Raw genomic sequence first — 25,197 nt, 5'->3', positions numbered from 1 at the left:
CGGCAAGGTGCCAGAGGGCAGCAGGCAGGCTGAGCTGGGGGCTTGCAGATCAGGCCTTGCGGGCTTTGAGTTCTGTGCCTTGGACTGTGTGGACTTGGCAGGATTTTGAGATTCCAGAAAATACGAGCCAAGAGTGAAAACAAAGCAGAACGGAACAAAAAACAGGATTCTTTCCGTCAGTCTTTCAACACACTGTGAAGCGCCCCTGCGTGCTAGACGCCGTTCAGGCTCTGGGGATGTGGGGCGGACAGAGTGGCACACACACGTGTGACGGAGGAGTGCTGGGGGCTAGGACGCAGCACGCAGCAGGCTGAGGGGAGGGGAAGGTCCTGCTTCATTTGCGGCATTGGGTTGTGACTTAGGTGGCTCGTGACTTATCCATTTCCTCCAAGTTGAGTCTGTCTGTTGACTTGGAGCAGAATATTCAGCCATGAGCCCTTGATCCTACGTGCGATCTGCTAATGGGTTCTTCTCCCCCGTTGCCCCCTGAATGGTGGCTGTGGCCGTGGCAAAAATTGCAGTATTTTCAGAGAGGCAGTTGCAGTTCTGTGCATTTCCTGCAGCAGTGGTAGTGAGGGCATCAGATGCCAGGAACTCGGGGCCCGTTGGTTGGCTCTGAGCCCCGAAAACAGACACGTTCCCTTTCCCCTGCTCTCTGGCCCAGTGCCAGCTGAGCTGTTGGGGCCCTAGGGATCATGCCTCTGTCCCTTAGGCCCTACCCTTCCTGGCCCCTCTGACAGTCACACCCTGGCTCCACAGAGGGGACCTGGCCCCTATGACAGTGGCATCTCGGAGCCCTTAATTTACCCACCTGTAGAATGAGGCATTTGGACTAGAGGAGTGGTCCCTAGGCTTTCTGTGGGATAGCCAATTAAACTTTAAGAAACAGAGAGGACATCACAGGGCTGCTAGCTTTTTATTTTGACAAGCAAGAATATAAAAAAGAAACCGTCAAATGCCATCTCCACCATCAATGTCATTTCATTAAAAGGGCATGTTAATACCCAACAAAGGAGTGACGACGTAATGTCAAAGAAAAGGACATTTCTTCCCGGGAGAGGTGCGTCTGTCGTCTTTCACTGACGCATACACAGGATGCTGCTGTGGCTTTGCATTCCCGACTTCCCCCTGGAGCAGCGCTGCTCCGTGGCCATGGAGGACCCACGGGACCAGGGGACCTGTCTGTGAGCCAACCTGTGGGAACCTTCGCTGTGGAGAGTGAGACCCCCATGGGATAGTGATGGGCTTCCTTCCCATAAAAGTTAACTTGGCCGTGGCCCGAAGTCTTCTGCCTTCTTTTATGAACGGGAGGGTTTGGGATTTCCTGTGTGTCTCAGTTGTCTGTATCCTAGTCTGTCTGGAAAAGAGGCAAACGTGAGCTTTGTCTTCCACCTGGGCCCCTGCAGTGGTTTTCCTGTGTGGGCAGGTCTTGAGCTGTCCTCCCAGAGCAGGCTGGGCTGCCCTGCAGATGACAGCTCAGGCCTGAGTCTCTGCAGGTGAGCAGGCTGTCTTGGACCTGGCCAGGGTCACTCTGGCCAAGGAGCCTTAGCCAAAGTCACTCCTATTCCAATTTGAAGTCTCTGTGACCCCGATAGTGAATTCTGAACTGTCACTTATATTTTCCCATTTTATTAAGCACATTGAAGAAAGAGATCACAATTTACAGATGTGATGCATTGGCCAAGATGTATGCAGTAGCCCTGAAAGTTTCGGGGTTGACGTCTTAATTTTAAGCAGCCAATGTGGCCGTTTGAAAACATATCTAATGTCTATTGTCATTCTCTTCTTGGGTTGGAACCCTCTCCCCTAGCCTATTTCTCTACTCCCTATCCATCCATGGCTGATTATAAGTGAATTTAGATGTCTGAACTACAGAATTTGGTTATTTAGAAGCCATAGGGTATGAGAGGGTTTTTCCATAGCAGTAATAAACAGCATTTTGTAAAGAGAACCCATCTCTTTTTTGTATATTGTGCGTATCCTGAGGCAGCATGGAGTAGAAAGAAAAACATGGTCTTTGGACTTGGAATGGACTAGATTTGAATTTCAGCTCTACCACTTATTAGCAATCTTAGAAAATTACCCAACCTCTCTGAGCCTCGTGACTTTCCTACCTTGCAGGCTTGTTGTGAGGACTAAATAAGTTGGTGTAAAGCCACCGTGGAGAGAACATGGTCTGTAGGTGCAAGAGGAAATCCAGAATTTCCTGAGGACTAGCCAACACCCTTGGTCCTCTGGAGACAGGAGAGAAGCTTAAAACGTGGCTCTGGGAAGAGCTGGAAAGGAACCCCACCCTCCCCAGCATTTCCTGGGTGAGGGAAACGATGCCTGATTGACTGGCCCGGGGTCCCAGAGCTGAGACGTGTGTGCACAGTGAGGGCCCTGCACTCCAGGCCTCAAGGTCAGGGATGTCAGAGCCGAACAGGCCTTGGGGAGCGCGCACACAGCCCCTTTGCATCTGAGACCAGGAAACCTGAGGCACAGGATGGTAAGGACTTGCTAAAGGTCACTTGGCCTCTTTCTGCCACGAAGACTTGTGAAGAGCAGTTGTTCACACACAGCACAGGGGTGCTTCTGAGAGTGCCAGTCCACACCGTGCACACAGATAGGGTGGCTAAAAATGCCTGTGACAACGACGGTCTTAGGCCTGGCAGAGACACCTAGTACACTCACAGAACTTTCCAGCATCCAGGGTAGCTGGTTTTGTCCCAGCATCTTTTTAAACTCCCGTGGCCTGAATCCGTGAGCAGTGTGCCCCCTTCCCTGAAGGTGTAGCCCACAGGTAGCAAAAACAGTAGCTGCTGGACGAGTTCATCCGGTACACATGTCTTATGCCCTGCCAGGGCAGGTCCTCAGGGGTCAGATGGGGAGAGGTGTCGGTAGCCAGGGAATGGTTGGATGATGGAACTTTCCAAGGGCAGAGATGAACTCTGCCACCCTCACCCCAGCTCTGGGAAGGGCCTGGGTCCTCTGCTGCCCTATTTCTCTGGCCACCAAGTCTCGGAGTGACCCCCTCCTCCTTCCTCTCCCTTCTCAGAACTCTCGCCATGAGAATCCCAGCTGGTGGTGCCCACATTATGCTTGATTTACTTGAGCTGCTTAAGGTAATCTGCCTAATCCCCTAATATGCAGGATTACTGGTACCTGGGAGAATGCCCACGGCTGGGCCGCCCGCCCAGGAGGTGCACGAGGCTGCTGGGTGGATTTCCTCTTGGCCTGTTTGGTAAGGGGGAGGGAGTGGGTAAGTGTGAGGGGGTGCTGGGAGACCCTTCGCCTGCATTCAGGCCTGGTGACAACCTGAGGCACAGGGACCAAGAGAGTGGCCTGTGTGGAGGTCCTAGAAGGTCCAGGAGTTTGTAAGGCGTTTAAGTTCAGGCACTTCCAATCTTAGGCCAAACTGTGCCGTAGATTGTCACAGTCATTGTCCTGAAATAAAGCATTTTTAAAAAGCTAACATGGGTCTGTGGATTTTAATCAGAGGATTTCAAATGTTTTCCCCCCAGAAAACCCCTTCGCTCAGGTGCAGTCCAGCACAGAACCCTAATGGGTGACAATGCCCTAGGCAGAGAGGCTGCAATCTTCATGGCTGGCACCTTCCCTCCTCTTCCGCCCTCCCTTGGATCCCCTCCAGGGCACCTCACAGAATGCTGGGCTCCAAGGAACAGAAATCTGTGGGCTTAGCCCACTACTCCCTCTTATTTCCCAGAGAGGGGACTCTGCTCAGAGAAGTTAAGTGACTGGCTCAGGCTGCACAGCCTGTTCCTGGCAGACCTGGGGAGAGAATGTGGTGGGCTTCCTAACTTCCAGCCCAGAACTCCTCACCCTGCCATCTGACAAGAGAGAGAGTCTTTCTGCTTTGTGCCCAGCTGAGGGTGAGTTTTGACAGATGGAGGGGCAGGCAGGGCAAGGGAGAGTGTGTAGTGGGGTCCAGGCAGATGGAATGAATAACTCAGAGCTGAGGCCATCAGTGCAGACTTGGGAGAACAGTTTCTGATGTTGATTAGGAAACACAGTAGGGCTATGAGATACAAGGAGAGGACAGACAGAAGTTTGCTGGCCTTCTTCCTTCTTCCACAGCCCTCTGGAGGTTGAGCATCCTGGGGCTATCCCATGGTACCAGGGCCCTGGGCAGGGGGTCCGGCATGGGACTTCAGGGATGGGAAGTGCTTGCCTGTCCATACTCTGGTCCTGGAGGGCTTAGGGGAGGTGGTTCCCTGCCAGCTCATTCTCCCCTGTTCCCTATCAGACCCCCACCTCCTACCCTGGTGCCCCAGGCCCTGCAGGACTCAGCCTCAGGTAGCATCTGAGTGCTCAGGACCACTGGCCAGAGCATGTTAAGGCCTCCCCAAGGAGGGAGGAAGTCAAGCCTTCTCCTTCAGTGGCATCTGCACAGAGAACTTTGGTTTCTAGCAGGAGGGCTTCACAGCCTGTCAGCTCAGCCACGTTCATTTCCGAGTTGATGCTCTGCTCTGTGAAGGGTGATTTATGGTTCTGGGCTGGTTCTTGGCAGAAAAAGGAGCTGTGTTCCTCTGTCCTTGATATAACCACCCTCCCAAGGCAGAGAGACCTTGAAGAAGGGTCACTTTGGTACATGAAGTACCCAGAAGTGGGGTGAATTGAGTGTTCTTCATGGTAATAAGCCTTTCATGGGCACTTTGCACAAGCCAGTAATCCTTTCGCATGCATTATCCCATTTGCTCCCCACACTGTCCCTGGGAGGACAGCAGGACAGGTACTTGTCCCTTTTTGACGTCAGACAGCTGGGTTTAAATTTGGGCTGTGGGCTGAGCGCAGTGGCTCACGCCTGTAATCCTCTGGGAGGCCAAGGCAGGAGGATCTGGAGCTCAGGAGTTTGAGACCAGCCTGAGCAAGAGCAAGACCCCATCTCTACTAAAAATAGAAAAATTAGCCTGGTGTGGTGGTGCATGCCTGTAGTCTAGCTACTTGGGAGGCTGAGGTAGGAGGATCGCTTGAGTCCAGGAGTTTGAGGTTGCTGCAAGCTAAACTGATGCCACTGCAGTCTACCAGGGGCAACAGAGTGAGACTCTGTCTCAGATTAATTAATTAATTAATTGAGGACTGTGCCTTCCTGGGCTAGGTACTTAACCCTTCACCTGTCAAAGGGGGGCATTAGTACCTTCCTCATGCAGTTAGTGTGATCCTGCTCAAAAAACGGTAGCCAGTATTGTAATTGTTACCACTGTTTATTAGTAATGTTATCTTTTCTAGATACTGTGCATGCCAAGATTGACCTTCTATTTGCTGTATCCCTCCCCGCTCCTCCCCTTCCTTCCTCCCTGGCACCAAGATGATCAAATGATTGCTCTGAGTTCACAGTGTTTCAGCGTTGAAGATACAGCCATGAAAAAAAAACTAGACAAAAATTCTTTCCCTCATGGAGCTTACAGACAACAGAAAATGATTAAGGAAAGTGTGTAGGCTACCAGATGGTGGTATAAATATTCAGGGAAGAAGAGAGCATGGATAGGGAGTGGCCAGGCGGGGGTGGGGGGTGTCATTTCCAAGGCTGTGCTCAGGAAGGAGCTCGCTGATAAGGTGGAGATTTGGACAAAGCCCAGAGAGAACTGAGGGAGCAGCCATGGGGGTGCCCAGGGCTGGGGGACAGGCCAGTGCACGCAGCCCAGATGGGGGTGGGCCTGGAAGGTTCAGGCAGCACGAGGAGGAGGCCGCTGCGGCTGGAGTGGAGTGAGTGAGCGGCAGACTCTAGGATGACAGGCAGGAGGGGCAGAGTGGGAGTGAAGACTGTCACTTGTCTTCCCAGTGGGACGAGAAGCCACAGGAGGGTGTCGGGCACAGCAGGGACGTGCTTTCGCTTACATTTTTAAAAGAGTATTTTTCTTCCCAGATGGCCATTGCCTAAACAACTTCCTAGATCTGGGATGAGGAGCCAGCGTGCAGAGAACTGAGGTGCAATGAATCGAGAGACAGGCTGGGAGCTTCAGGGGCTGGCCCTCTGCAGACAGCAGGGAGGGGGCTGTGGGCTGCCCCTCACGGCTGGCCCAGCTGGTTCCCCATCCCCGATGCAGTCACCCAGCAGGTGTGGGGCCTGCGGTGTCCTTGGCGCCTGGCTCAGCCTGACAGGTGTTGGTGGGAGTGTGCCTGGGGGTGAGTGAGCCCGACCAGGCAAGAGCAGGTGTGGCGGCAGCTCACACCTTGCAGGGAGGGTGTGCCCAGCACAGCGGGCCACCTGGCGGGACTTGGCAATTTGACATCAAGGAGACACCTGGGGCCCTGGCCTGCAAGGTGTGGCTGGGTGGGGGTCTGAGAGGTGAGCCCCGCGCCAGATCCCTCCCTCCACAGCAGTGCTGCTTCCTGCCAGAGCCAGAGGACAGCAGCTGCTTCTAGAAAGGGCTGTGCTCTGCCTTACCAGATTAGGCTTCTTGCAAGAATCAAGTGAGTAGACAAGGCAGGACTCATATCTGTTCACAGAAGAGAAAACTGAGGCTTCGAGAAATGAAATGACTTGCTTGAGGCCACCTGGAAAGCTGGACTTGGGCTTGAATGTCTTGATTCTCAGAGCTCTTCCCACCACCCCACAGACCTGAAATTCCTGGGCTACTGGGTCCAATTCAGGAAGGATGAGAGAGACAGCCCAGATGTGAGGGGCTGTGGGGTCCGAGGATAGCATGGGCTTGTTCTGCTGTGCTGGGCCGGGGCAGCTGTCACTACTGGGGAAGGCTGGGCCCTGCCATGGCCCTCATACCTGAACCAAGTGCCAGGCCAGGTGGAGGCTTCTGCAGTCCTGGGAACACCCTGAGCTCCAGGTTGCAGGCTGGCGCCATGGAGGGAGTTGCTTGGGAGTGAGTGAGTAGCTTGGGCTAGATTTGGAGCAATCTTCTTTCTTGAGAGGCAACAAGAGATAGGAGGAACAGAGCCAACTGGAAGCTTATGTCTTGGCTCGGTCACCTGGCTGGGCTGGGTGGCACTGGGTTCTGGCTTTCCCTCCAGGCCCTCAGTTTTCTCATCTGCACAGTGTGTGTATAGGAAGGAGGTGGCATTCTAAGGCATTGCCAAGGTCCTTTTTCAAGCTTTGGTCTTTGACCTTGTGATCCAGGAGGGAAAGCTCAAATAGATGGGTAGTCTATGTCTTGAACACCAAGTGATGATGGCAGTGGGGGGTGAGGCCCTCTGTGACCATGTCAACAGGAAATCATTGTGGGGAACACTGCTGAAAAGAATGGGGAGAGGGAAAAAAGGGCTGAAACCGTGGGGTCAGGCCCAGCCTGGTAGGGTGGGTGGCAGGAGGGAACTGTGGCCACTGTGCTCTTTGGTGTCCCCAGCCTCCTGTACCCTCTGGTTGTGGGCACTGAGACTAGATGTGGCCACTCTGGTGGGAGGACAGGGCTGGTGGTAGAGGGTCAGAGCAGCCTCCAAAGCAAGGCTGAGCCCCCTTTTCAGGGAGCTGATCAGGGCAGGGAGAGGGGTACCGGGAGAGCTCTGCATGCTGGGACAGTCTCCCCACCTCATGGCCCCAGGTCTCATTTCTCCCTGCTCCTCCCTCCATGCCCCTCTCTCTTCCCAAGGCGCTTTCCCCTCCACTTGGGAAGATCTGGTGGCCTGTCTTCTTGAGGGAGCTGGAGCCTGCAGCCAGCAGGGCTTCTCTCTTACACCCCCTGCCCCAAACACACACCCACACACACAAACTCACGCACACACACATGCACACGCACATACACTCACTCACTCACACACACTCACACAGTGACTTCCTGGCTAACACCAGGGCAGCCAGTCTGGTCCTACTCAGAAGTCCTCCCTGCGTGGGGGCTGGGTCCTGTCCTCTGCAGTGGGAAGTGGAAGGTTTGGGGGGGCCGGATGCCCACCTTGCCATTCAGAACCAAGAGCCGCTCCCCTCTGAGGCGGTGTCCGTGAGGTACAGGAGAGAGAGCAGAGCACCGGGACCCGGGAGGCAGCCTTTCTCTGGTCCTCAGCCTCCTCTTCTCGAAATGGGAGGTTGATGTCATGGAGCTTACAGTCAGAAGGGTCTAAGATGTTGCCTGGTCTAGGGTCCACCCTGTGTGGGGATCTCTGCCCCAGCCGTCCTGGGCGGAGGTCACAGCTCCTACCAGAACCCCTGCAGGAGTCGGGGCACCTGACCTCCCAGGGCCCGGTGCTTAGTTGGAGGGTGAGAGCCATTAGATCCTGCACTCGTTTATCCTCTGTGCTACGATTATTTATTAAAGGTTCACTCTGGGCCAGTGTGCCTCCCGGGGCCGCCAGTCAATGGAAGTGGTGCAGCCAAAGCTGAACGTCCTTGGAGGCCACCAGTCCCATCAGCGGTGTTCTGTCAGGGCAGCAGTGACTACTGTGTGCTGGGCACTGTGCCCAGTGCTGTGCGTGGCTCACCTGACTGACGCTTCCCCAGCACCTTAACGAGGCACAGGCTTAGCCCGTTTCACACGGAGGAGACTGAGGCCGGCGGGTTAACATCCCACCACACCAGTCAGCGTGCAAGTGGTAGAGCAGACCCAACCCCTGGTGGGCTCTGTGCCTTCCCCCGAGAGATACCTGCTCTCAGTTGCCCTGTCTGTAAAATGGGGATAATTCCACCTGCCTGTTGGATCTATTATGAGGTTTGAGCAAGATTATGCATAGAAAACCCTTAACTTTTACTTGCTGGCACCTGGTTCTGGCTTGATATATGGTGGCCATCCTTATTATAATGGGTTCTGCCCCCTGCCCTCTCCTCTTGTGTGTCCCCAGCAAGGCCACTTCACCCTTCTGGGCCTCTGCTCCCTTTTCTCTGGAGCATGGGGTTATAATACCTGCTCCCGATGAGGGGTGCTTGGCCAGAGTGAGGCCGGTGGTAGAGAGAGTGGCCCCTCCCTCCGGGCGCAGGGCCGTGGCCAGCCCGGCCAGCTGGCATCAGGCTTCGTAGAGCCCCCTTCCCCCGCCCCAGCCCTGCTTCCCACACGTGGCAATTAAGCTCACAACATCCACAGCGCAAGCAAATAATAACAAGGGCATTATCTCCTTTTAGTCTGTGTTTTTCTTGCCTATCATAAAGTAATTAAAATAATGAATGCCTTGTAAAACAATAGGTAAGAGGGCTGGCAAAATAACGTTATCTGCCACGTACCTCGTGTGCTGTGAATTACTGATGCATTAAACCACTATGCCTGCAGGGGACCTCCTGGCCCCCAGCGCTTTTCCTGCTGATTTCTCTTCTCTGGGCTCTGCCAGGGGCTGGGAGTCCTGAGCCCCCAGTGTGAAGGAGCAGAGGGCTAGCCCCAGGTGGTGGGCAGGGACCAGTTCAGAAATATCCTGGGAGGCACGACTCAAAAGGAAACACCAGAGCCTGGATTTGAGGGCCTTCTCCCTGCCCCGTCTCTTTCCCATCCCTAAACCATTGTCCAGTTCTGAAGGAAGCAGGTGGTCCTGTCCCTGGGTGGAGGAGGAGGCCGGGAGAGAGCTGGGGGTTAAGATCCATCTTCCATTTTGGTTAAGGGCGGCGGTCACCAAGCCATGCCAGGATGGTCAGGACCTGTGGTTCCCAAAGTGGGGTCCCCAGACCAGCAGCATCGGCATTACCGGGGAAAGGGGGACAAATGCGGGTTATTGGGTGGGCCCAGCGCTCTGTGTTTTAACAAGCCTCCCAGCATGCTTGTGTTGCCTGCTTGTTTGAGAACCGCTGCTATACAGTGTCAGTGGCACAAGGAAAGGCGGAGGTGCTGGGACTAATTTGGTTGAACCTGTATTTTGTGCCATGGGGTACTGTTTAATCCTGACAGAATCTGTGGACAGGCAATATTGTCCCTGTCTTACAGAGGAGGTCCCACAGCAGTGAGAGAGCTAGATTTTTACCCTGAATCTATTAATACACCTGCAGTTACGATGGCTGCCCCTAGATCAGGGCCTCTGGCTCCTCCTGGACACCCACCTGTTCAGAGACTCACAGGACTGAGACTTGGGGGCCAGGACAAGTCCTAACTGGCCACTGAGACTGGCCTAGGGGGGTTGGGCAGCAGGCGGCCTCCAAGTACATCCACCCTGCGGCCTTCTCCCACCAGGCCTCCTCTGGGACTGTTCTAGCTCCCTGGGGCTTAACACACTTGGAAGTAAAACATTAGCATGGGCTGTAGGCGCTGCTTCTCTCTTCCCTGGCTTCCCCGAGCCAGAGCAGCCAGAGGGAGGGAAGCAGAATCAGGGGCAGCTTCCTACCTGTGGTGGCCACGTCCCCAAGATGCCTTATGCAATGTGCCCTCCCACCTGCCACCGTGCTGCCCTGCCCCCCCTCCCCACACCTACTCACTGCAGACGAAGATTTTCACCTCTGCCCTTGGTTCAAGTCTCTGGTCCCCAGTGGGGCTTTGCTTTGGAAATTAATTCTCGGGTTTAAAATAATGAACATAATTTGCTGGCATCTTATTAAACATCTTCATCTGCAGTAATAATCTCAGTGGGCATTTGAGTAGGGGTCCAGTTCAATTTATATTTTAGATAAATAATGAATGAGTTTTTAGTGTCAGTATGTCTCAGGCGGTATTTGGGACACATTTATACTAAAAAGTTATTTGTTGTTTATTTGAAATTCAAATTTAACTGGGTGTCCTGTATTTCATCTGGCAACGCTAAGCCCAGGCTCTGTAGCCAATAAAAGGCTGATCCTCATAATAATTTTCAGTCATTCATTCATGTTTATGGAGCCAGCTATGTACTGGGTACTCTGTTAGGCACAGGACTACAGCAGTAAGGGAGGCAGGCAGTAAGTGAAATAGGTAAATGAATTATAGAGTGTATTAGAGGGTTTCAGTGCTATGGAGAAAAATAAAGCAGAGAAGTGCTGTTGGAGGGGAAAGGTTGCAATTTTAAAAGGGTAGCCAGGGAAAACTTCACTGAGAAGGTGATATTTGGGCAAAGACTTGAAGGAGATCAGGGAGCAAGCTATGAGCCTCTGTGGAAGAAGAGTATTCCAGGCAGAGCGTACATTATGTACAAAGGTATACAATTTAGGGCCCCACGTGGGGCTCAGTTATCTGATGAGGTCAGCTTTGTTTTCTTAAGCACATTTTTAAGCTGTGAACGGGAATTGATTGTCTCCTGAACTTGAAAGGGTCTGGTATGGATTTCAGGCACAGCTGGATCCAGGTGTTCAAATGATGACACCAGTATTCTATCACTTCTACTTTTCCCTGTGGTGGCTTCATTCTCAGGGAAGGATTACTTTTCCTATTCTTTTCAGCAAATGTTCCAGGCTTGAGTCTTACTGGGTCAGCATGGGTCATGTGACCACCCTGGCCGATTGCTGTTGTGGGAGGTGGGTAGAATGAGCAGCCTCCATTGCTGGAGCCAAAGTGGGGCCTTCAGTCCCTTTTGAACCACATAGACTAAGTGAACAGATGGGAATTTCCTTAAAGAGACCTGGGGGTGCTGCTGTGAGGGCTGGGCAGGCACAGACCACAGCCTACCTCCCACCCCTCCCTCCTAAGCACTCCGTGACCCTGGGCAGGTTGCTTTCCCAGGAGGGGGAGCTTTGGATATTTTTCTTTAAAATGGGAAAAGAATGATATTATCTTTCTCTCTTTCACTAAAATATTTTAAGAGGAAATAAAGAAAAGATTATTTTTTTAAAGAAAGATTTTTAGTAAAAACAATCAAAGCTATAATCTACTCCTTCTCTTGTGCCTTTAAGCCAGTTCCCACCTCAGCTGGGGACCCCTCTGGGCCTCGGTGCTATATGAGTAGGGTGTGTTCTTTAAATCCAGTTGTTCCCTATGTCTCAACTCTTGTTCTCTCTGTCACCAGGAGGCCCAGAAGATAAACAATGGCGCAAGCCAGGCAGACGGCACTCTCAAACCAGTGGATGAAAAAGAGGAGGCAGTGGCCGCCGAGGTCGGCTGGATGACCTCCGTGAAGGACTGGGCCGGGGTGATGATATCGGCCCAGACACTGACTGGCAGAGTCCTGGTGAGTCTCCACGCCCGCCTCACACCGGGAGGCCTTGCTGTCTGGGCCAGGATGGCTTTGTTTATGAGATGTGATGCTCCGGGGGTCTTCTCCAGGTCGCTGGCTAACGGGAGGGAGGTGGGGTTGCATGTCGTGGGGGCAAGGCTGCATTCTCATGCACGTCTAGGCCAGTGGTTTGTGGAGGGACTTGCAGAGAATGGACTAGCATCCCGGCCAGAGAGGGTCTGTTGGGAGCAAGACGGCGTGTACACACACACACGCACACACGCACACAGCTCAACCAGCTTGGAGAGGAGAAGGGAGTCCAGGAAACATTTACCAGAAACCTACAGAGGACGCATAAGTGAGAGGATCCGGGGAGTTCTGAGTGTGTGTCTGTGTGCGTGTTTGGTGGCCTTCTGATCATGTTACTGCTGCCCTCTGGCAGCCACATAGAGAGCCCCCTGGAGCAGTTTCCACTCCTATGCACGGCGTTAACTGGATCCTATCCATGGTGTAGACCCTCAGTCATCTAGTGTTGAGACCCAACTGCTGTCCACGTGGGGTTGCCTGGCCCGGAGCACGGAGTGTGCTCGTGTGCCCCTCTCATGAGGCGTGTCCTAGGCCCACCTGCACTGGAGCTTGCTCGTCCTGCCCCTCCTCTGTGCATTTTCTGCATCTCTGGCCTGATCATATGAAGCCTGGTTCACTGGCTGGCCTCGTGAGCCCCTGGTTTTTGGCAAGGATCATGGGTGGGACAGGCCTGCAAGTAACCAACTATCCCAGTTGGAATGTGAGTCTTTCAGTGCAGACTGGGAACGTCCTAGGACGAATTGGTCATCCTAGGCAGGCCCTTGTCCTGCTATAGTCGGCCCCTCCCTGGGGCAGCCCTGCCCGCCGCCTTTCTTTGGTCTGCTCTGGGTCAGGCATTTCCCTGAGAAGATGCTGCATTCTGAGTGATTTTTCATCGTGATTCTAGAAGCTGCATTGTATGGGCCTGAAGGTAGGGCTCAGTCAGGAGTCATCTGGCTCACAGGGCGGATCAAAGATCAGGCAGGGACACTGGAAAATAGCTGTGATTACCTCTGTGTTTCATGGCAAACACGCAGTGAGCAGCTGAGTGTGGATGGAGGGAGGTGGTGAAAATTCCAGTTACCAGAATCCTTCTTGGGGAGAACTCCATGTTAGGTTTGGGATAAGTATATCACAAACTGCTTGAGGGAAGGAGTAAGACATGGAATGTCATGCTCAAGGAGGCAAAAGTGCTGGCCACGCAGCCTTCAAGGGGGACGGGTTCTGTTCGCTGAGGAGCCTGCTGAGAGCTGAGTCTCCTGAAGGGCTGGGTGTGAAGCCAAGGCTGATGTCAAGTGATGGCAAAATAGAAAGAGGAGACATTTCAAGTTGTTTTTGGAGAAGAGAGAAACTGGTGAGGTCAGTTGCTGCCTGGAGGAAGGCAGAGAGGAGGACAGTCGGGCCCCTGTGACCAGGAGAGACTGTGTCCAGTGAGGAGTTGGCGGTGCCTTGCTGTTGGCTGTCTCCCTCCCCGACTCTTCAGTAAAGTCCCCATCGCTCTTGCGTGCTTGTGTGTGCGTAGATTCAGCATTGGAAACTTTCAGAGGTTGAATCTGTGGCTGTACCACCCCGAATATGCCCGATCTGGTCTTACAGGGGCTGAATTCTGGGTCTGGGTCTTCACGGGGCACAAAATGGAGCCAGTGCATTGTATCCACACGGCGGCGACGGTGGAGGAAGAACGGCAGGCAGTTGGTTGTACAAATGTGACACTTGCTCCTTCCATGTGGCCATTATAGACAGTTCTAATTATCTTCTGTAGCATTAGCCAAGAGTTACTGAGCACCATTTGTGGGCCAAGTGTTTACATTTTTTTCATCCCTGTGCAAAACAAGGAATGACCCTGATCGTATGCAGCGTGTGTGGAGGCAACGTGTGTCTGTGTGGGGGGCAGGGGGCCTCTGTAGGGGAAAGTAGAGGGCATCAAAAAGGCTTCGCAGGGCTTTGCGGAGAGGAAAGCCTTTGAGCTAGAGCTTCCATTACAAGATGCACTGAGCACTTGATTTATGGAAGGGGAAAAGTCAAAAATAAAAACATCCCCAAGCTTAAAAACAAGAAAGGCACTGCTTGGTGGGCCAGAAGATGTGACGCATACCTAATAGGACAGAAAGCATTTGAGTGGAGCTTTGAAATGCAAGTTAGGATTTTGAAAGTCAAAGGAGAGGAAATCCTTCCAAAGTGAAGAGCCCAAGGAGAAGGGAAGGAGCCTGGGGCCCCAGGGAACAGAGGGCTGCAGACACAAAAGATGGGAAAGGTGCACTGCAGGCAGCTTGTGGGAACTTTAAAGGCCAAGCTAAAGAATTTGGGCTGAGTTTGCATGACAAGGAGATTTTGAGGGAGGAGTACAGTGGTTGGTTGTACAGAGAGAGCTGGAGGACAAGTGGAGACCAGATGGAGGTGCTGGGACAAGTTAGGGTAGTGAGCTACCGCCCCAGTGAGAGGACCAGAGAGGACAGCTGCTCTGGTCCTGGTGAGGTAAGCCCTGAACTAACACCAAGCAGTGGAAGCAGGTAGGTGGAGGTGGGTGAAATCATGGAAGCAGATATCATAGGACCAAGCACACCCAGCAGCCACCTTGGTGCTACTGCCAGCAATCGCGTTATCGAGGGCACCATGCTAGGCCATGTACGTTACAATCAGTTGGATGGGCAAGGACCACGGCGTATTCATTCCATATCTCCTATATGGCTGTTGTGTTGTAGGGGTTCATTACAAGGAAACGAGCCTGTCTTAATCTGTGAACTCATCCCTGTTTTACAGTTGAGAAAATCAAGGTGTAGGAGGGGCAATGACTTGCCTAAAAACATGCAACTTTGTGTGACAGAGCCAGACTAGTACCCACGGGCCTCCAGACTCCCAGTCTAGTGCTCCTTTTGTGTCATTACTTCCCAGTCAAGGATAATGCTTTTCCTTTTCTAAGCCACTGCCAGCTGTCTCTTTGGCTGTGACATTTTGACATTACCGTCTTTGAGCCAATTAGGTCCTGAGGCTGCTTGGCCTGATTCTCTTAACATTTGCATGTAGAAGCGCGGACTGCCCAGGCCTCGCCTGGGACTCCTTAAGGTGCCAGCTGCTCTCCGAAGGTCTCCGTGGAGCAAATCCTGCCCAGGCTGCCGGGACCACTCAGAGCAGAGCAGGTCCCGCTGCGCAGAGAGCCGGCATCTCAGAGTTCCAGGTGGTACCTTGAGAACAGGCCTTTCCTTTAGAAGCAGGCAGGTCCTTGCTCTGAACAAAGAACAGATTTTACATTGAAGTCTCGGCATGCAAGAGAAAGCAGCTCTGCCTCTTCAGAACCCAAAGCTGTGTTTGCCTTGAGCTGTCCAAATGTTTATCCCTGCAACAGTGGGACCAGAGCAAGATGAGACACCGGGCTGTTCGGTTTCCCTTTTCAATTTTTAATTTGTTTTCCTTGACGCACACTCTGGAGCTTGGCCTCCGCATCTGGGCCTCTTCCTCACCTGTCTGATTGTCACGGGTGAGAATCTCGAGGATAGGCCACTGTAGGCAAGGCCCAGCGGGGGAAGGATTTGCCAGCACAACCTCAGAATATCTGTGGGATCTCTCGGACGAGCGTATCAGTCATTCAATAAGTGCTCATTTCTCACCTGTTCCTGGCACAGATGGAGGCACCGGGCAGAAAGCAGTGAGCAACAGAGATGCGGGGTGTGTGTTATTGATATTGATAAACAACGTATGAAGCTGCAGAGCTTCATCTAAGAAATGACAAATGATAATCGCCATTAACCAGCGCTTTTTATAATTAACACCTGGAGGCTCATCATCAAAGTGACAAAAATTCCTTGACACCACTGCTCCTGGTCTCAGAACAGCCTGTTTTGTCTCCTCTCTCACTCTGACGCTCAGGCTTAGCTGCCCCCAAACTGCCAGTCTGGACGGAACCCTCTCTGGGAGCACAGTGCTCAGGGAATCTGCGTTAAAGTGAATGCCAGGCTGTCAAGGGTTACTGCTTCCTTTGATTTTTTTTAATTAAAAAATATTTATTCTCTCATTATAAAAGTAGTACGTTTGCTTTTTTTTTTTTTTTAAAGCTTTGGAACATACTGGAAGAATTGCTGATAAATTCCCCTTTGGGATTTGGAGTTGGCCCAGACTGAGGGAAACTGTGATATATTAATAGCTGTAAATGTCATCAGGATTTCTCCCAAGTGTTCAGGTGTCGTTGAGGACTTTGTTCCCTGCGTCTCATGTTACCCGCTTTGTGCGCAGACACACGGGATAAAGATTTTTTTGCACCAGGGATTGTTGTGGTTTTCCTGGTGAGCATCCAATGAACACTCTAAATTGGGAGAGGGATTGTGTGTCTCTGTGGTGGCTGCTCAAAGCCAAGTTGGTGGCCCGTGAAAAATACAGGGCTTCTCAGGTTTGCATCTTACATAGTCTCATGCCCTGCCCCCAGCTGCTTCTCACCGTCTCTCCTCTCATCTTCCCTTTGCCTCGATTTCCCTACTCTCCTATTTGAAATTTACATGTATGCAGTTATGTGTTTCATACATTTTTGTGAGCAAATTTAATCCTTCTAAGAATAAAATGGTATCTCAATAAAGAGGGCAAGAAACACATGGAGTAGGCTTTTGTGTAGTTTGATTGTACTGCATCGAATCGTAAGCCAAAATCAATAGGGGTAATCAAGTTCAGGGTTGGTAAGTTTTCCTGTAAAGGGCCATGCAGCAAATACTTTGGGCTTGCAGGCTGTGCGGACTCCACTGCTAAACTTGGCCATTGTAGTTTGAAAGCAGCTACCAACAGCCCTGGTGCGACCGTGTTCCCATAAAACTATTTACAGAAACAAGGGGTGGAGAATACAGTTAGATAGAAGGAATACGTTCTAGTATTCAATAGGGCAGTAGGAAAATGACAGTTAATGATAATTTATTGTATATTCCAAAATAGCTAGAAGAGAAGAATTGTAATGTTCCCAAACACATAGAAAAGATGAATGTTTGAGGTGATGGATATCCCAGTTACCCTGATTTGATCATTATACATTGTATACATGTGTCAAAATATCACATGCACCCCTAAAATATGTACAACTATTGTATATCAATCTTTAAAACATTTTTTAAGGAAGGAAACAGGTAGTGGGCCAGATTTGTTTCACAGACAATAGTTTGCTGACTCTTCGTCTAATTTATTCCCTTATTTTATATATAAAGAAATTGAAAGGCTGGGGCTGGGAGGAAAGGGATTTTCTAAGATCATACGGCGTGAGGGTGACAGCAACAGAGAACCCACTTATAAAAGGGAAAGTTCTAGACACAGTGATGCACACAGAGATGAGTACAGGCACACACACACACACTGACGCTAGCTACATTCATGTTCATTTCCATGTTAATCTCAGAGCGACTATCTCCTTAGGAAAGCCATGTCTTATGGCCAAGGACAGCCTCACCTCAAGGTGTGAGCAATGTCTACACTGTCTGGACTCTGCCTTAACACCTTGACAGATTCACTGTTTTGTGTGTTTCTTCAAAGACTGGTCTCATCAATAGAGCTACCAGCTTCTTGAGCAAAGACAGAGAGAGCTCTTACAGTCATTCGTTTTAGTTACTTTCCCCATCTTCTTATGCTGTTACATTTGAGTATTGCTCCAGGAAGCATACACATCTAATTCCTTGAACTGAAAACATATGCTTTAACGTCTGGGGGATGATTTATCGATGTAAAGAGACAGAAAAATGCCAGCCTCTCCCTTTATCTTCCTAAATATGTCACTTGTGTGGCATCTTACATTAACATTATATACATAGCCTGGACCATTTATCCTAATCTCTAAGCACCCAAAAGAAAATATGTATCAAATACGCCTTTCAAATATAAATAATCCTATTGGCTTAATAAAGTTAAATAGATGTGCGTTCACTGCTGTGCTGTTTGCACATGAAATTAGATTGGTTGAGCCAAATGGAGGTGCACACGGGCACACACGTAATCAAATATGCGACAGTCATTGTATTCATTTCTCCCACTAAGTGGCTCATGGTGCTTGTGACAATTCTCATCCGCATCCTATACGTCTCTTTTTCAGTGGTGCCTGGTGGCAAATTCATACACAGCTCACATTTCCATCTCTCTCTCTCTTCTTCTCATCTATGCCCCCCCTTTTATTATATGTTAGGCAAATCTACATAAAATTCTTATATCATCTGCAAATTTCCTATGTAGCAGAGAGATCAGAGGTTTCACAGGACTGTATCTGTAGTAAGAGTACCCCCATAGTGACCAGGTATGCCCTGTTCTCTGTCATTGGGAGTCAGCTGAGGTTTTATTTGAGTTGTTTTAGCACCGATAAGGGAGGCTTCTTTCTAAAGGAATTTCCCTCCAGGACTTGATAATGGCTCTTTCTTTCATCCTGTACATAGATCCAGAGTTCATATTTTGGGTATCAGTCAAAAAGTCCAAGAAGATACGCTCTCTTTGTATTATTAAACATGAAATTTTGTCTTTATCCGGTGAAAGATCCACTGCATTTGTATTAATAATTTGTGACCCAGCATCCTTTACCCAGGTGGGAAAACATGAGTCAGAGAAGTCACTGAATCGAGCAGTCTCCCCCGACAGGTAGTGAGTTGCCTGTTCCTGGAGATGTTCAAAGAAAAGCAGGACCACATTTGGTGGTGCTGTTGCTCACAGTTGGTTAGACTTTATCCTCATTGCTTTAATTAGGTTCCACAGAACACTAGACCCAGGAGATGTTCCAGGATAAAAATGGTTCCCTGGGAACTTGGACAGACTTCATTTCTCACCCCCCTCCTCGAGATTGCCGGTGCATAGCGGCGTATAAATGCCCACAGAAGTCCTGCAGGAGGGAAGCGGAAAGACTTTGTTTTGCCAGCATTTCCCATTTCATTTCACCATGGAACCCTTGCCCCATGAAACACCTGTGGGCATCACAAAGCACTCACTTTGGGAACCATTTAACCAGCCCAGGGTTCAGTTAATTAAGGCCCGTGGGCCAATCTGGCTCACAGCCTCTTTTGTATGGTTAACAAGCTAAGGGAGGTTTTTACATTTTGAAATTTTTTTTTTAATCAAAAGAAGAATATTTTTGACATGTAAAAACTATATGAAATTCAAATTTCAGTGTCTGTTTCCGAAGTTTTATTGGAATAGAGCCTTGCTCACTCATTTACGCATTGTCTGTGGCTGCTTTCTTAACTTGCTACAATGCCGGAGTTGAGTAGTATCCACAGAGTCCAAAACACCCACGAGCCTAAAATAATTACCGTCTGGCCCTGCGAAGAAAAAGTTTGCCACCCCCTCTATGACTGTCAATATTCCTTTCTAAGTGGCCTTCAGGATTTGCTCTATAAGTTGGCATACAGCGATGGATAAAAAGCATTACTAACATCAATCCTCTTCTCATGGGGACATGCCTGCATTCACTTCCACAAGCTCAGCTAAGTCCTGTGTGAGAGATGGGGAGACAGAGGCCAGAGCCAGGTGGGCCCCCAAGTTCCACGGCAGGTTCCCAGCCGGGCTCGGCGTGGGGATTTCCACCTCCCAAGGTCAGGGGAATGTGTCTGAGAATTTTGGAGCAGGGCCGCTCCCCGAGTCTCCCCGTCTGCCTCTTCTGTAGCCCCTGCCCCCTGGGCCCTGCCCGGCAGCTCAGAGTCCAGACCTCACCACGGAAAGGGCCCCAGATCTGGACCTGCGGGCCAGTGCCTTGGCCCGCACCAGCTGCCGGTCTGCACCGCCGGCCTGCAGGCCACTTGCTATGTGCCGGCCTCTCTGGGGCCTTCTGTAAAGAGCAGCTGTTAATTTTACTAGCTGGTGTGTTGGCTCCTCTGGCCTCCCCAGGGCTGCTGTGAAAATGAAGGAGAGTTTCAGAAATCAATCCTCAGCTAGCTCTGGACAGAGGAAGAGTGTCTTGGCCCCAGCAGCCTGCTCATCCTGGCCATTCATCTCTGGCTCCCAGGGCCCCTGGGCTCTGGTGGCGAGGGCTTATGCTGGAGTCCCCTCTCTTCTGGAGTTTCCAGGTGTGGGTGGGTGCCTTTTGTCTTTCCATCCGTGTCCATGTATCTGTCCAACCCACACGCCTTTGTTGCTGTTCCCCGGCACACAGAACTGAGTGTAGCACACGGTAGGTAGGTAGGCGCCAGGCAGTGAGCAGAGCACTTGCCGTGTCTATGCAGTCGGCAGTCCCGGCCACCTCCCTCTGCCAACTCTCTGCCTCTCTCCCCTGTTTCAGCCTCTCTGCGGGGGGAGCCCAGCCCCTTGGGCCAGTGCAGCATGATCTGCACTAGAGCTTCTGCTCTGTGTGATCTCCGTCTGATTCTTTTTCTCACTTGACTGGAACCAGCAATGAGGACAGGTGGAGCCCTTGGCACCCCCAAAACTCCAGCTACCGCTTCTCTTCTCTCCCTGGGACACCTGTCCTTGGGAAGGAGCTGCCGTGGCCCTGAGGGTTGGGGGCTGCCGCGTGTGGTACAGATGGGCACTGGGAGCCCGGCTTCTGCGGACCCTTGAATCCCAGCCTTCCCTCTCTCCAGGGGTTCTACCCTGGGGCAGCTGCTTCATTTTTGGTGCCTTAGTTTCCTCATCTGCAAAACAGAGATTACAATAGTCCATTTAACTGCCTCTTAATGAGTCAGTGCATGTAAAATGTTCAGAATCCTGGCTCTGATACGGTTAGTGCTTCCTAACCATTGGTTATTACTAGTTTTGTTAGTGTTCTGTGTGAGCCCCGTCACCATGTTCTGGAGGAAACGGGCCGATACGGAGACACACAGGCGCAGGGACTGGAGAATAAATCCTTCCCTGGGGCGGAGATAGATCAGGCCTCACCAAACCCAGGCATCCTCTCAGCGTGCTGAGGAGCTCTGGGCATGGCCATTTGGGGGTGTCCCAGGCAGGCCCTGGCTTGGGTCCAGCCAGTTGACGATGCACATTAGTAATTCACGCCCGTCCAGGCTGTGTCCTCTCTGTGGCTGGCTCATGCCAGCCTGACTCACCATTGTTGAGCCAGCCAGGAAATTCTCACTTCATATAGCCTCCTCAAGCTGGCTGGGGCTGGGGGGCGGGCTGGGCTCCCCCTGGAGCTGTACATCGTGGGTGCGTGTGTCACAGGAAACGGCTTGGCAGGATGACAGATGAATCTTGTGGAGAAAGAGTGTCACGTGCACTCCCTGTGGTCTCTGTGTCCGGTCCTGCCCAGATGTGGAGTGAGGCAGAGACAGGCTGCTGTCGGAGGGTACATCAGCACCAGTATGTGGCAGGTGTGTTTGACACGCATTCTGGCAGGTAGTGACCACAGCGCCATTGAAAGGAGGTGGGAAAGTGTCCTACATCCCCAGAAGATAAAGACCTAGATTCTCCTGTGCCTGCGAAGCATCTCCCCTGGGCTGTGTATCCATCCCTCCATCTGTTCCTTCAAACACTCCTGGAGCACCTGCCCGGGGTCAGATGTCGTTCAAGGCACTGGACACGTGTTGGTTCTTCTGGCAAAATCTGCGAAATGCAATCATCCAGAGTGTTGAAGGTGAAAATGTCATGCCTGCATTTGCTAGAATGATTTTAGGTGGCCAGGCTTTTGAAGTAGAGTTTGCTAACAAATCAGAGCTTGGGACTCCTGGGGCCCATCCCTCGGTCCCTTGGGCAGAACTGAGAGCTCAACTGTCCTGATCCTGATGGCACATCCTGTGCATTTCTGCTGCTGGATCCCAGAGGCCCGAGTAAATATGTTTATATGACTAATGTTCTCTCTCCTTCCTTCCCTCCCTCCTTCCCTCCTTCCCTCCGTCTTTCCTTCCCAACCAGTAAGAGCTGGCGCCCCCTGGAGGTTTCATAGGAAATGAAATGTCTGTATTTGAAACCACCACTCTGGGCGGAGAGTTTTCTTGACTAGCTTTCTTTTCCCCCAGGCCTTCAGAGGGTGCTGACGGTTTGCAGTCCCTATTTATTGGAAAAACATCCTGTCGGACTGAGACTCTCCCTACAGCTTCCATTTCAGCTGCGAGAAAGTTTGTTTAGCAGGGAGACTCAAAAATAGAGACAATGATGATGACAAAGTCAGCAGCCTTTGTCGTTGCCGGGGAGCACATGCTTGGGAAGTCACACTCGGGACCACACGCAGGCTGCTGCTGCCAAGTTTAGTTGACTGAGCTATGTTTAGGAGGAGGCAGACTGACTCGTGCCTACGGGCCCCAAACATCCCAATTTGGTGCACTAGAAGCCCCATTTTTAGAGTCTGGGTCCAGAGTGAGGCTTTTTTGCAGGAAAAAAACAACTACTTCAGGGAAACGCCAACAACAGAAAGCCACCATTTGCCCTAAAAATTTCATCGTTGGAACCATTGTCTCCTGTTTGAGTAGTGAGGGAACTAGGACATGGCAGTTGCTTCTCTGTCTTTCTTAAGGAATTAGGGCACTCGGAAACTCAATTAAATGTACCCAAGCCTCTTAAGCACCAGGGCTGTCTTTTTGCTCATCCAGTTAATTTTAGTTCATAAAAATGGCCTTGTGCTGACATGGAGGCATGGCAGGGGTGGGAGGCTCGGTTGCCAGGTCCCAGCCTGCAAGGGCACACGTCTTGCCCGCGGCATCGAAGGTGACCTTTAAACCTGCGTGCGCCTCCTCGCTGGGAAAGCAGACTCCGGGCCTTCCCTGTTTCCTGGAGGTGGGTTAATCCAGAAAGTAAACTGAGCATTCTGACTTCCTTGCAGGCACCAGAAGCCCAGGACCCAGCAGATTAATCCAAGGGTTGAGAAGCCATCACCTTCCTAGAACCTTCCCCAGACTGCTTTAGCAAAGAGGCTGGATTTTCACTTTTTTCCCATTTCCTTTTTTAATCCCCTCTCCCCTCTTCTGTGGCTGTTGGTGGAAGGACTGTCCTAAGGGAAGCAGGGAACAGCTCGTTGAAACGGAGAGAGGAGCGAAAGCCCCCATTCCCACACAAGCCTCCCCCAAATCTGGTCTTCACTTACACTAAAAATAGCTTTGACACACCGGCCACATCACAAAAAGGTGGCATTTCAGGGGGCAGAGGCTGCTGGCTCCCTGGCTGCCACACAAGCCCGTAGGGTTGCTTAGCCTCCGAGGCCTCGCTTGCCCAGGAAGGCATGGGGTTTGGAGGCCCACGGGGAGGGGGCCAGACCATTCCCCTTGTCTCTGGAGCAAAGGCCTGGTTGGCATCGGCCGGAGAGTCTTCCTGTCCGGAGCTAATTATATCAGTCAGCACTTGCGGAACCCTCTGCCTGGGCTTGTGCCGTAGGGGTGGAAAATAACTTCCTGCAAAAGGAAAGCAGTTGTTTTCAGAAGCTGCCCGATCCCGCGGGCTTCTGCGTGGGCTCCCAGGGAAGGTTACTGTCTCCCTCTGAGCCGTGAGGTGGGTAACTTCATTCCGTGGCCACCTCAGATCTCTCCGGGAAGAAAGCTCGTATGATCAGAAACAGAAAAAAACAGTTTATTCACCTAGGTTCGTGCCATGTGTCTCTCTGGCCCCTGGGGATTGGGGGCAGCGTTTGAGCTCAATTTGGGATATGAGAGTAGGAATGAGAGTTGCTTACTTCTATCTGAGGAACTGTAGTCAGCAGAAAACAGGATTCTAGTCCTGGCTCTGCTGCGACCTTTCTGGTTGACCTTGGACAAGTCAGCTCCCTCTTCAAGGCCTCAGTGTCTCTAGGGATGCAATGAAGGGGTAGCAGTAGTTTGTCAGTAGTTTGTTCCCTTGCAACCCAAAATGTCTGTTTTCTCATTCCTTTCCTCAGCAAAGGCAGCGAGAGTTTGCCTGAGACCTCCCGTGCACCTGGCACTGTGCGAGGCACCGGGAGAGCTGCAAAAGGAGTAAGAACAGTCCTTTTCTTGGTGCCAGAATGAGTGGAGGGAGGCAGGATAAATCACAGGCGTCCCTGCGATTGGCATGCATTTGAAATAAAGGCTAAAACTCCTTCTGTGGCTTACGAGACCCTGTGAGATGTGGCCCCTGCCTCTGACTCAGCTCCTACCATTCTTTTCCTTCCTGCCCCCTTCCCAGGTAGATCTCAGTGTGTGGAGAGGTGAAGCTTGTAGGCAGAAGCATCTAGATGGGCCTGAGGCCGTGGAGGTGGGCAGGATGGAGGAAGGATGCCCTGGAGGAGAGGCCGCATTCCAAAGGGCCAGTTCCTCTCCAGAGGGGTTGGCTTCTTTTAAACCATTTCAGCCTTGGAGCCCTCTCCTCGAGCTGTCCCCAAATAGTTGGAAACCTCTGAGCAGACCATGTTCCGACTTGGTAGTAAACGTGGTAACCCTATAAGCCCCACAATTCACATCCGATCGAGCAGCCTCTGCCGGAGGAGACCCCTGGTGAGATACAGGTTCTGTCGTTGCCATTTGTGTTGTGCTCCTTCAAGTCCGTTCTTCCGGAGGCAGAAGCAGCTCCTCCTTGTACCTGTAAACATTTCATAAAAGGCACATTTATTTAAAACAATGACTGCCAGAGGCACCCAGGAGGGGCTGAGGGCCTAGGAAACATTACTGTGGTGAAAGTCATTTTTTATTTCTGGAGCAAGGCAGCAGACTCAGGGTGCTGGCAGGAGTTGCCCTGCTCACCCCCAAAGTCACAGTGAGGGGTGCTGAATGCTGTGGGTGATCAGTGGATTAGATATGGCAGAAATTCCCCAAATGAAGCTTCATTTTAGGTTAACTTCCTAGATGAACTTAGAAAACAACTGCAGCAAACCCTCCATGGGCTGACTATTCCAAATGTTTCCAATTTAATTAACATGATTTAAGCAAAGATGGTCCATATCCTCGGGAGGAAGGGCCAACCCCTTCCCTAGATGCTACATTATAAGAGATCACTGTTCCTCTGCCCTTGTGCCCAGATCGCACACCAGTGGGTTTATCTGCTTGGTTCCCCTGAGAGTTGGAGCACGGAAGCTGGTTTCCATAGCACCCTGGCCCAGAGGGAGCTGCGTGCTGGGGGCTCAGGGTTGACTTACAGAACAAATCTTGCAGAGGCAATTCGCCGAGCCACCCTTCCAGCACCGAGAGATATAATTCCTCTTCCCTGGGCTGAGATGGAGAGAGCTAGACAGAGAGAACAGAAATAAATAAGTAACCGGTTTCTCTTTCATTTAACTCTCTCTCAGAAGCAGCCTCTGGTGCTAATTATTTCTGCTGTAGATCTTGTCAGACTTTGAATCCTAATCCTTTTGCCATAGGTGCTATATTTTAGAGATGCAAAATGACATGAAAAATAATCCACTTGCCTGAA

At 51.3% G+C, this 25,197-nt stretch overlaps 1 protein-coding gene across 26 annotated transcripts in view; it reads left to right on the top strand.

Annotated features, from left to right (window-relative positions):
* KCNMA1 (potassium calcium-activated channel subfamily M alpha 1) overlaps positions 1-25,197 on the top strand; it is a 725,165-nt gene that overhangs the window by 196,190 nt on the left and 503,778 nt on the right. For 24 of the 26 annotated variants that reach the window (XM_069460484.1, XM_069460483.1, XM_069460482.1 and 21 more), the window contains exon 2: positions 11,767-11,928. The exons of the other annotated variants lie outside the window; for them this stretch is intronic. In XM_069460484.1, the coding sequence (XP_069316585.1) occupies positions 11,767-11,928 (162 nt within the window). The remainder of the gene's footprint in view (positions 1-11,766; positions 11,929-25,197) is intronic. 26 annotated transcript variants of the gene reach the window in all.

This window comes from Eulemur rufifrons, chromosome 28, assembly GCF_041146395.1.
Source record: "Eulemur rufifrons isolate Redbay chromosome 28, OSU_ERuf_1, whole genome shotgun sequence".
NCBI lineage: Eukaryota > Metazoa > Chordata > Mammalia > Primates > Lemuridae > Eulemur > Eulemur rufifrons.
The sequence above is the reverse complement of the archived record's forward strand: the minus strand, read 5'-3'. Positions and strand labels throughout refer to the sequence as shown.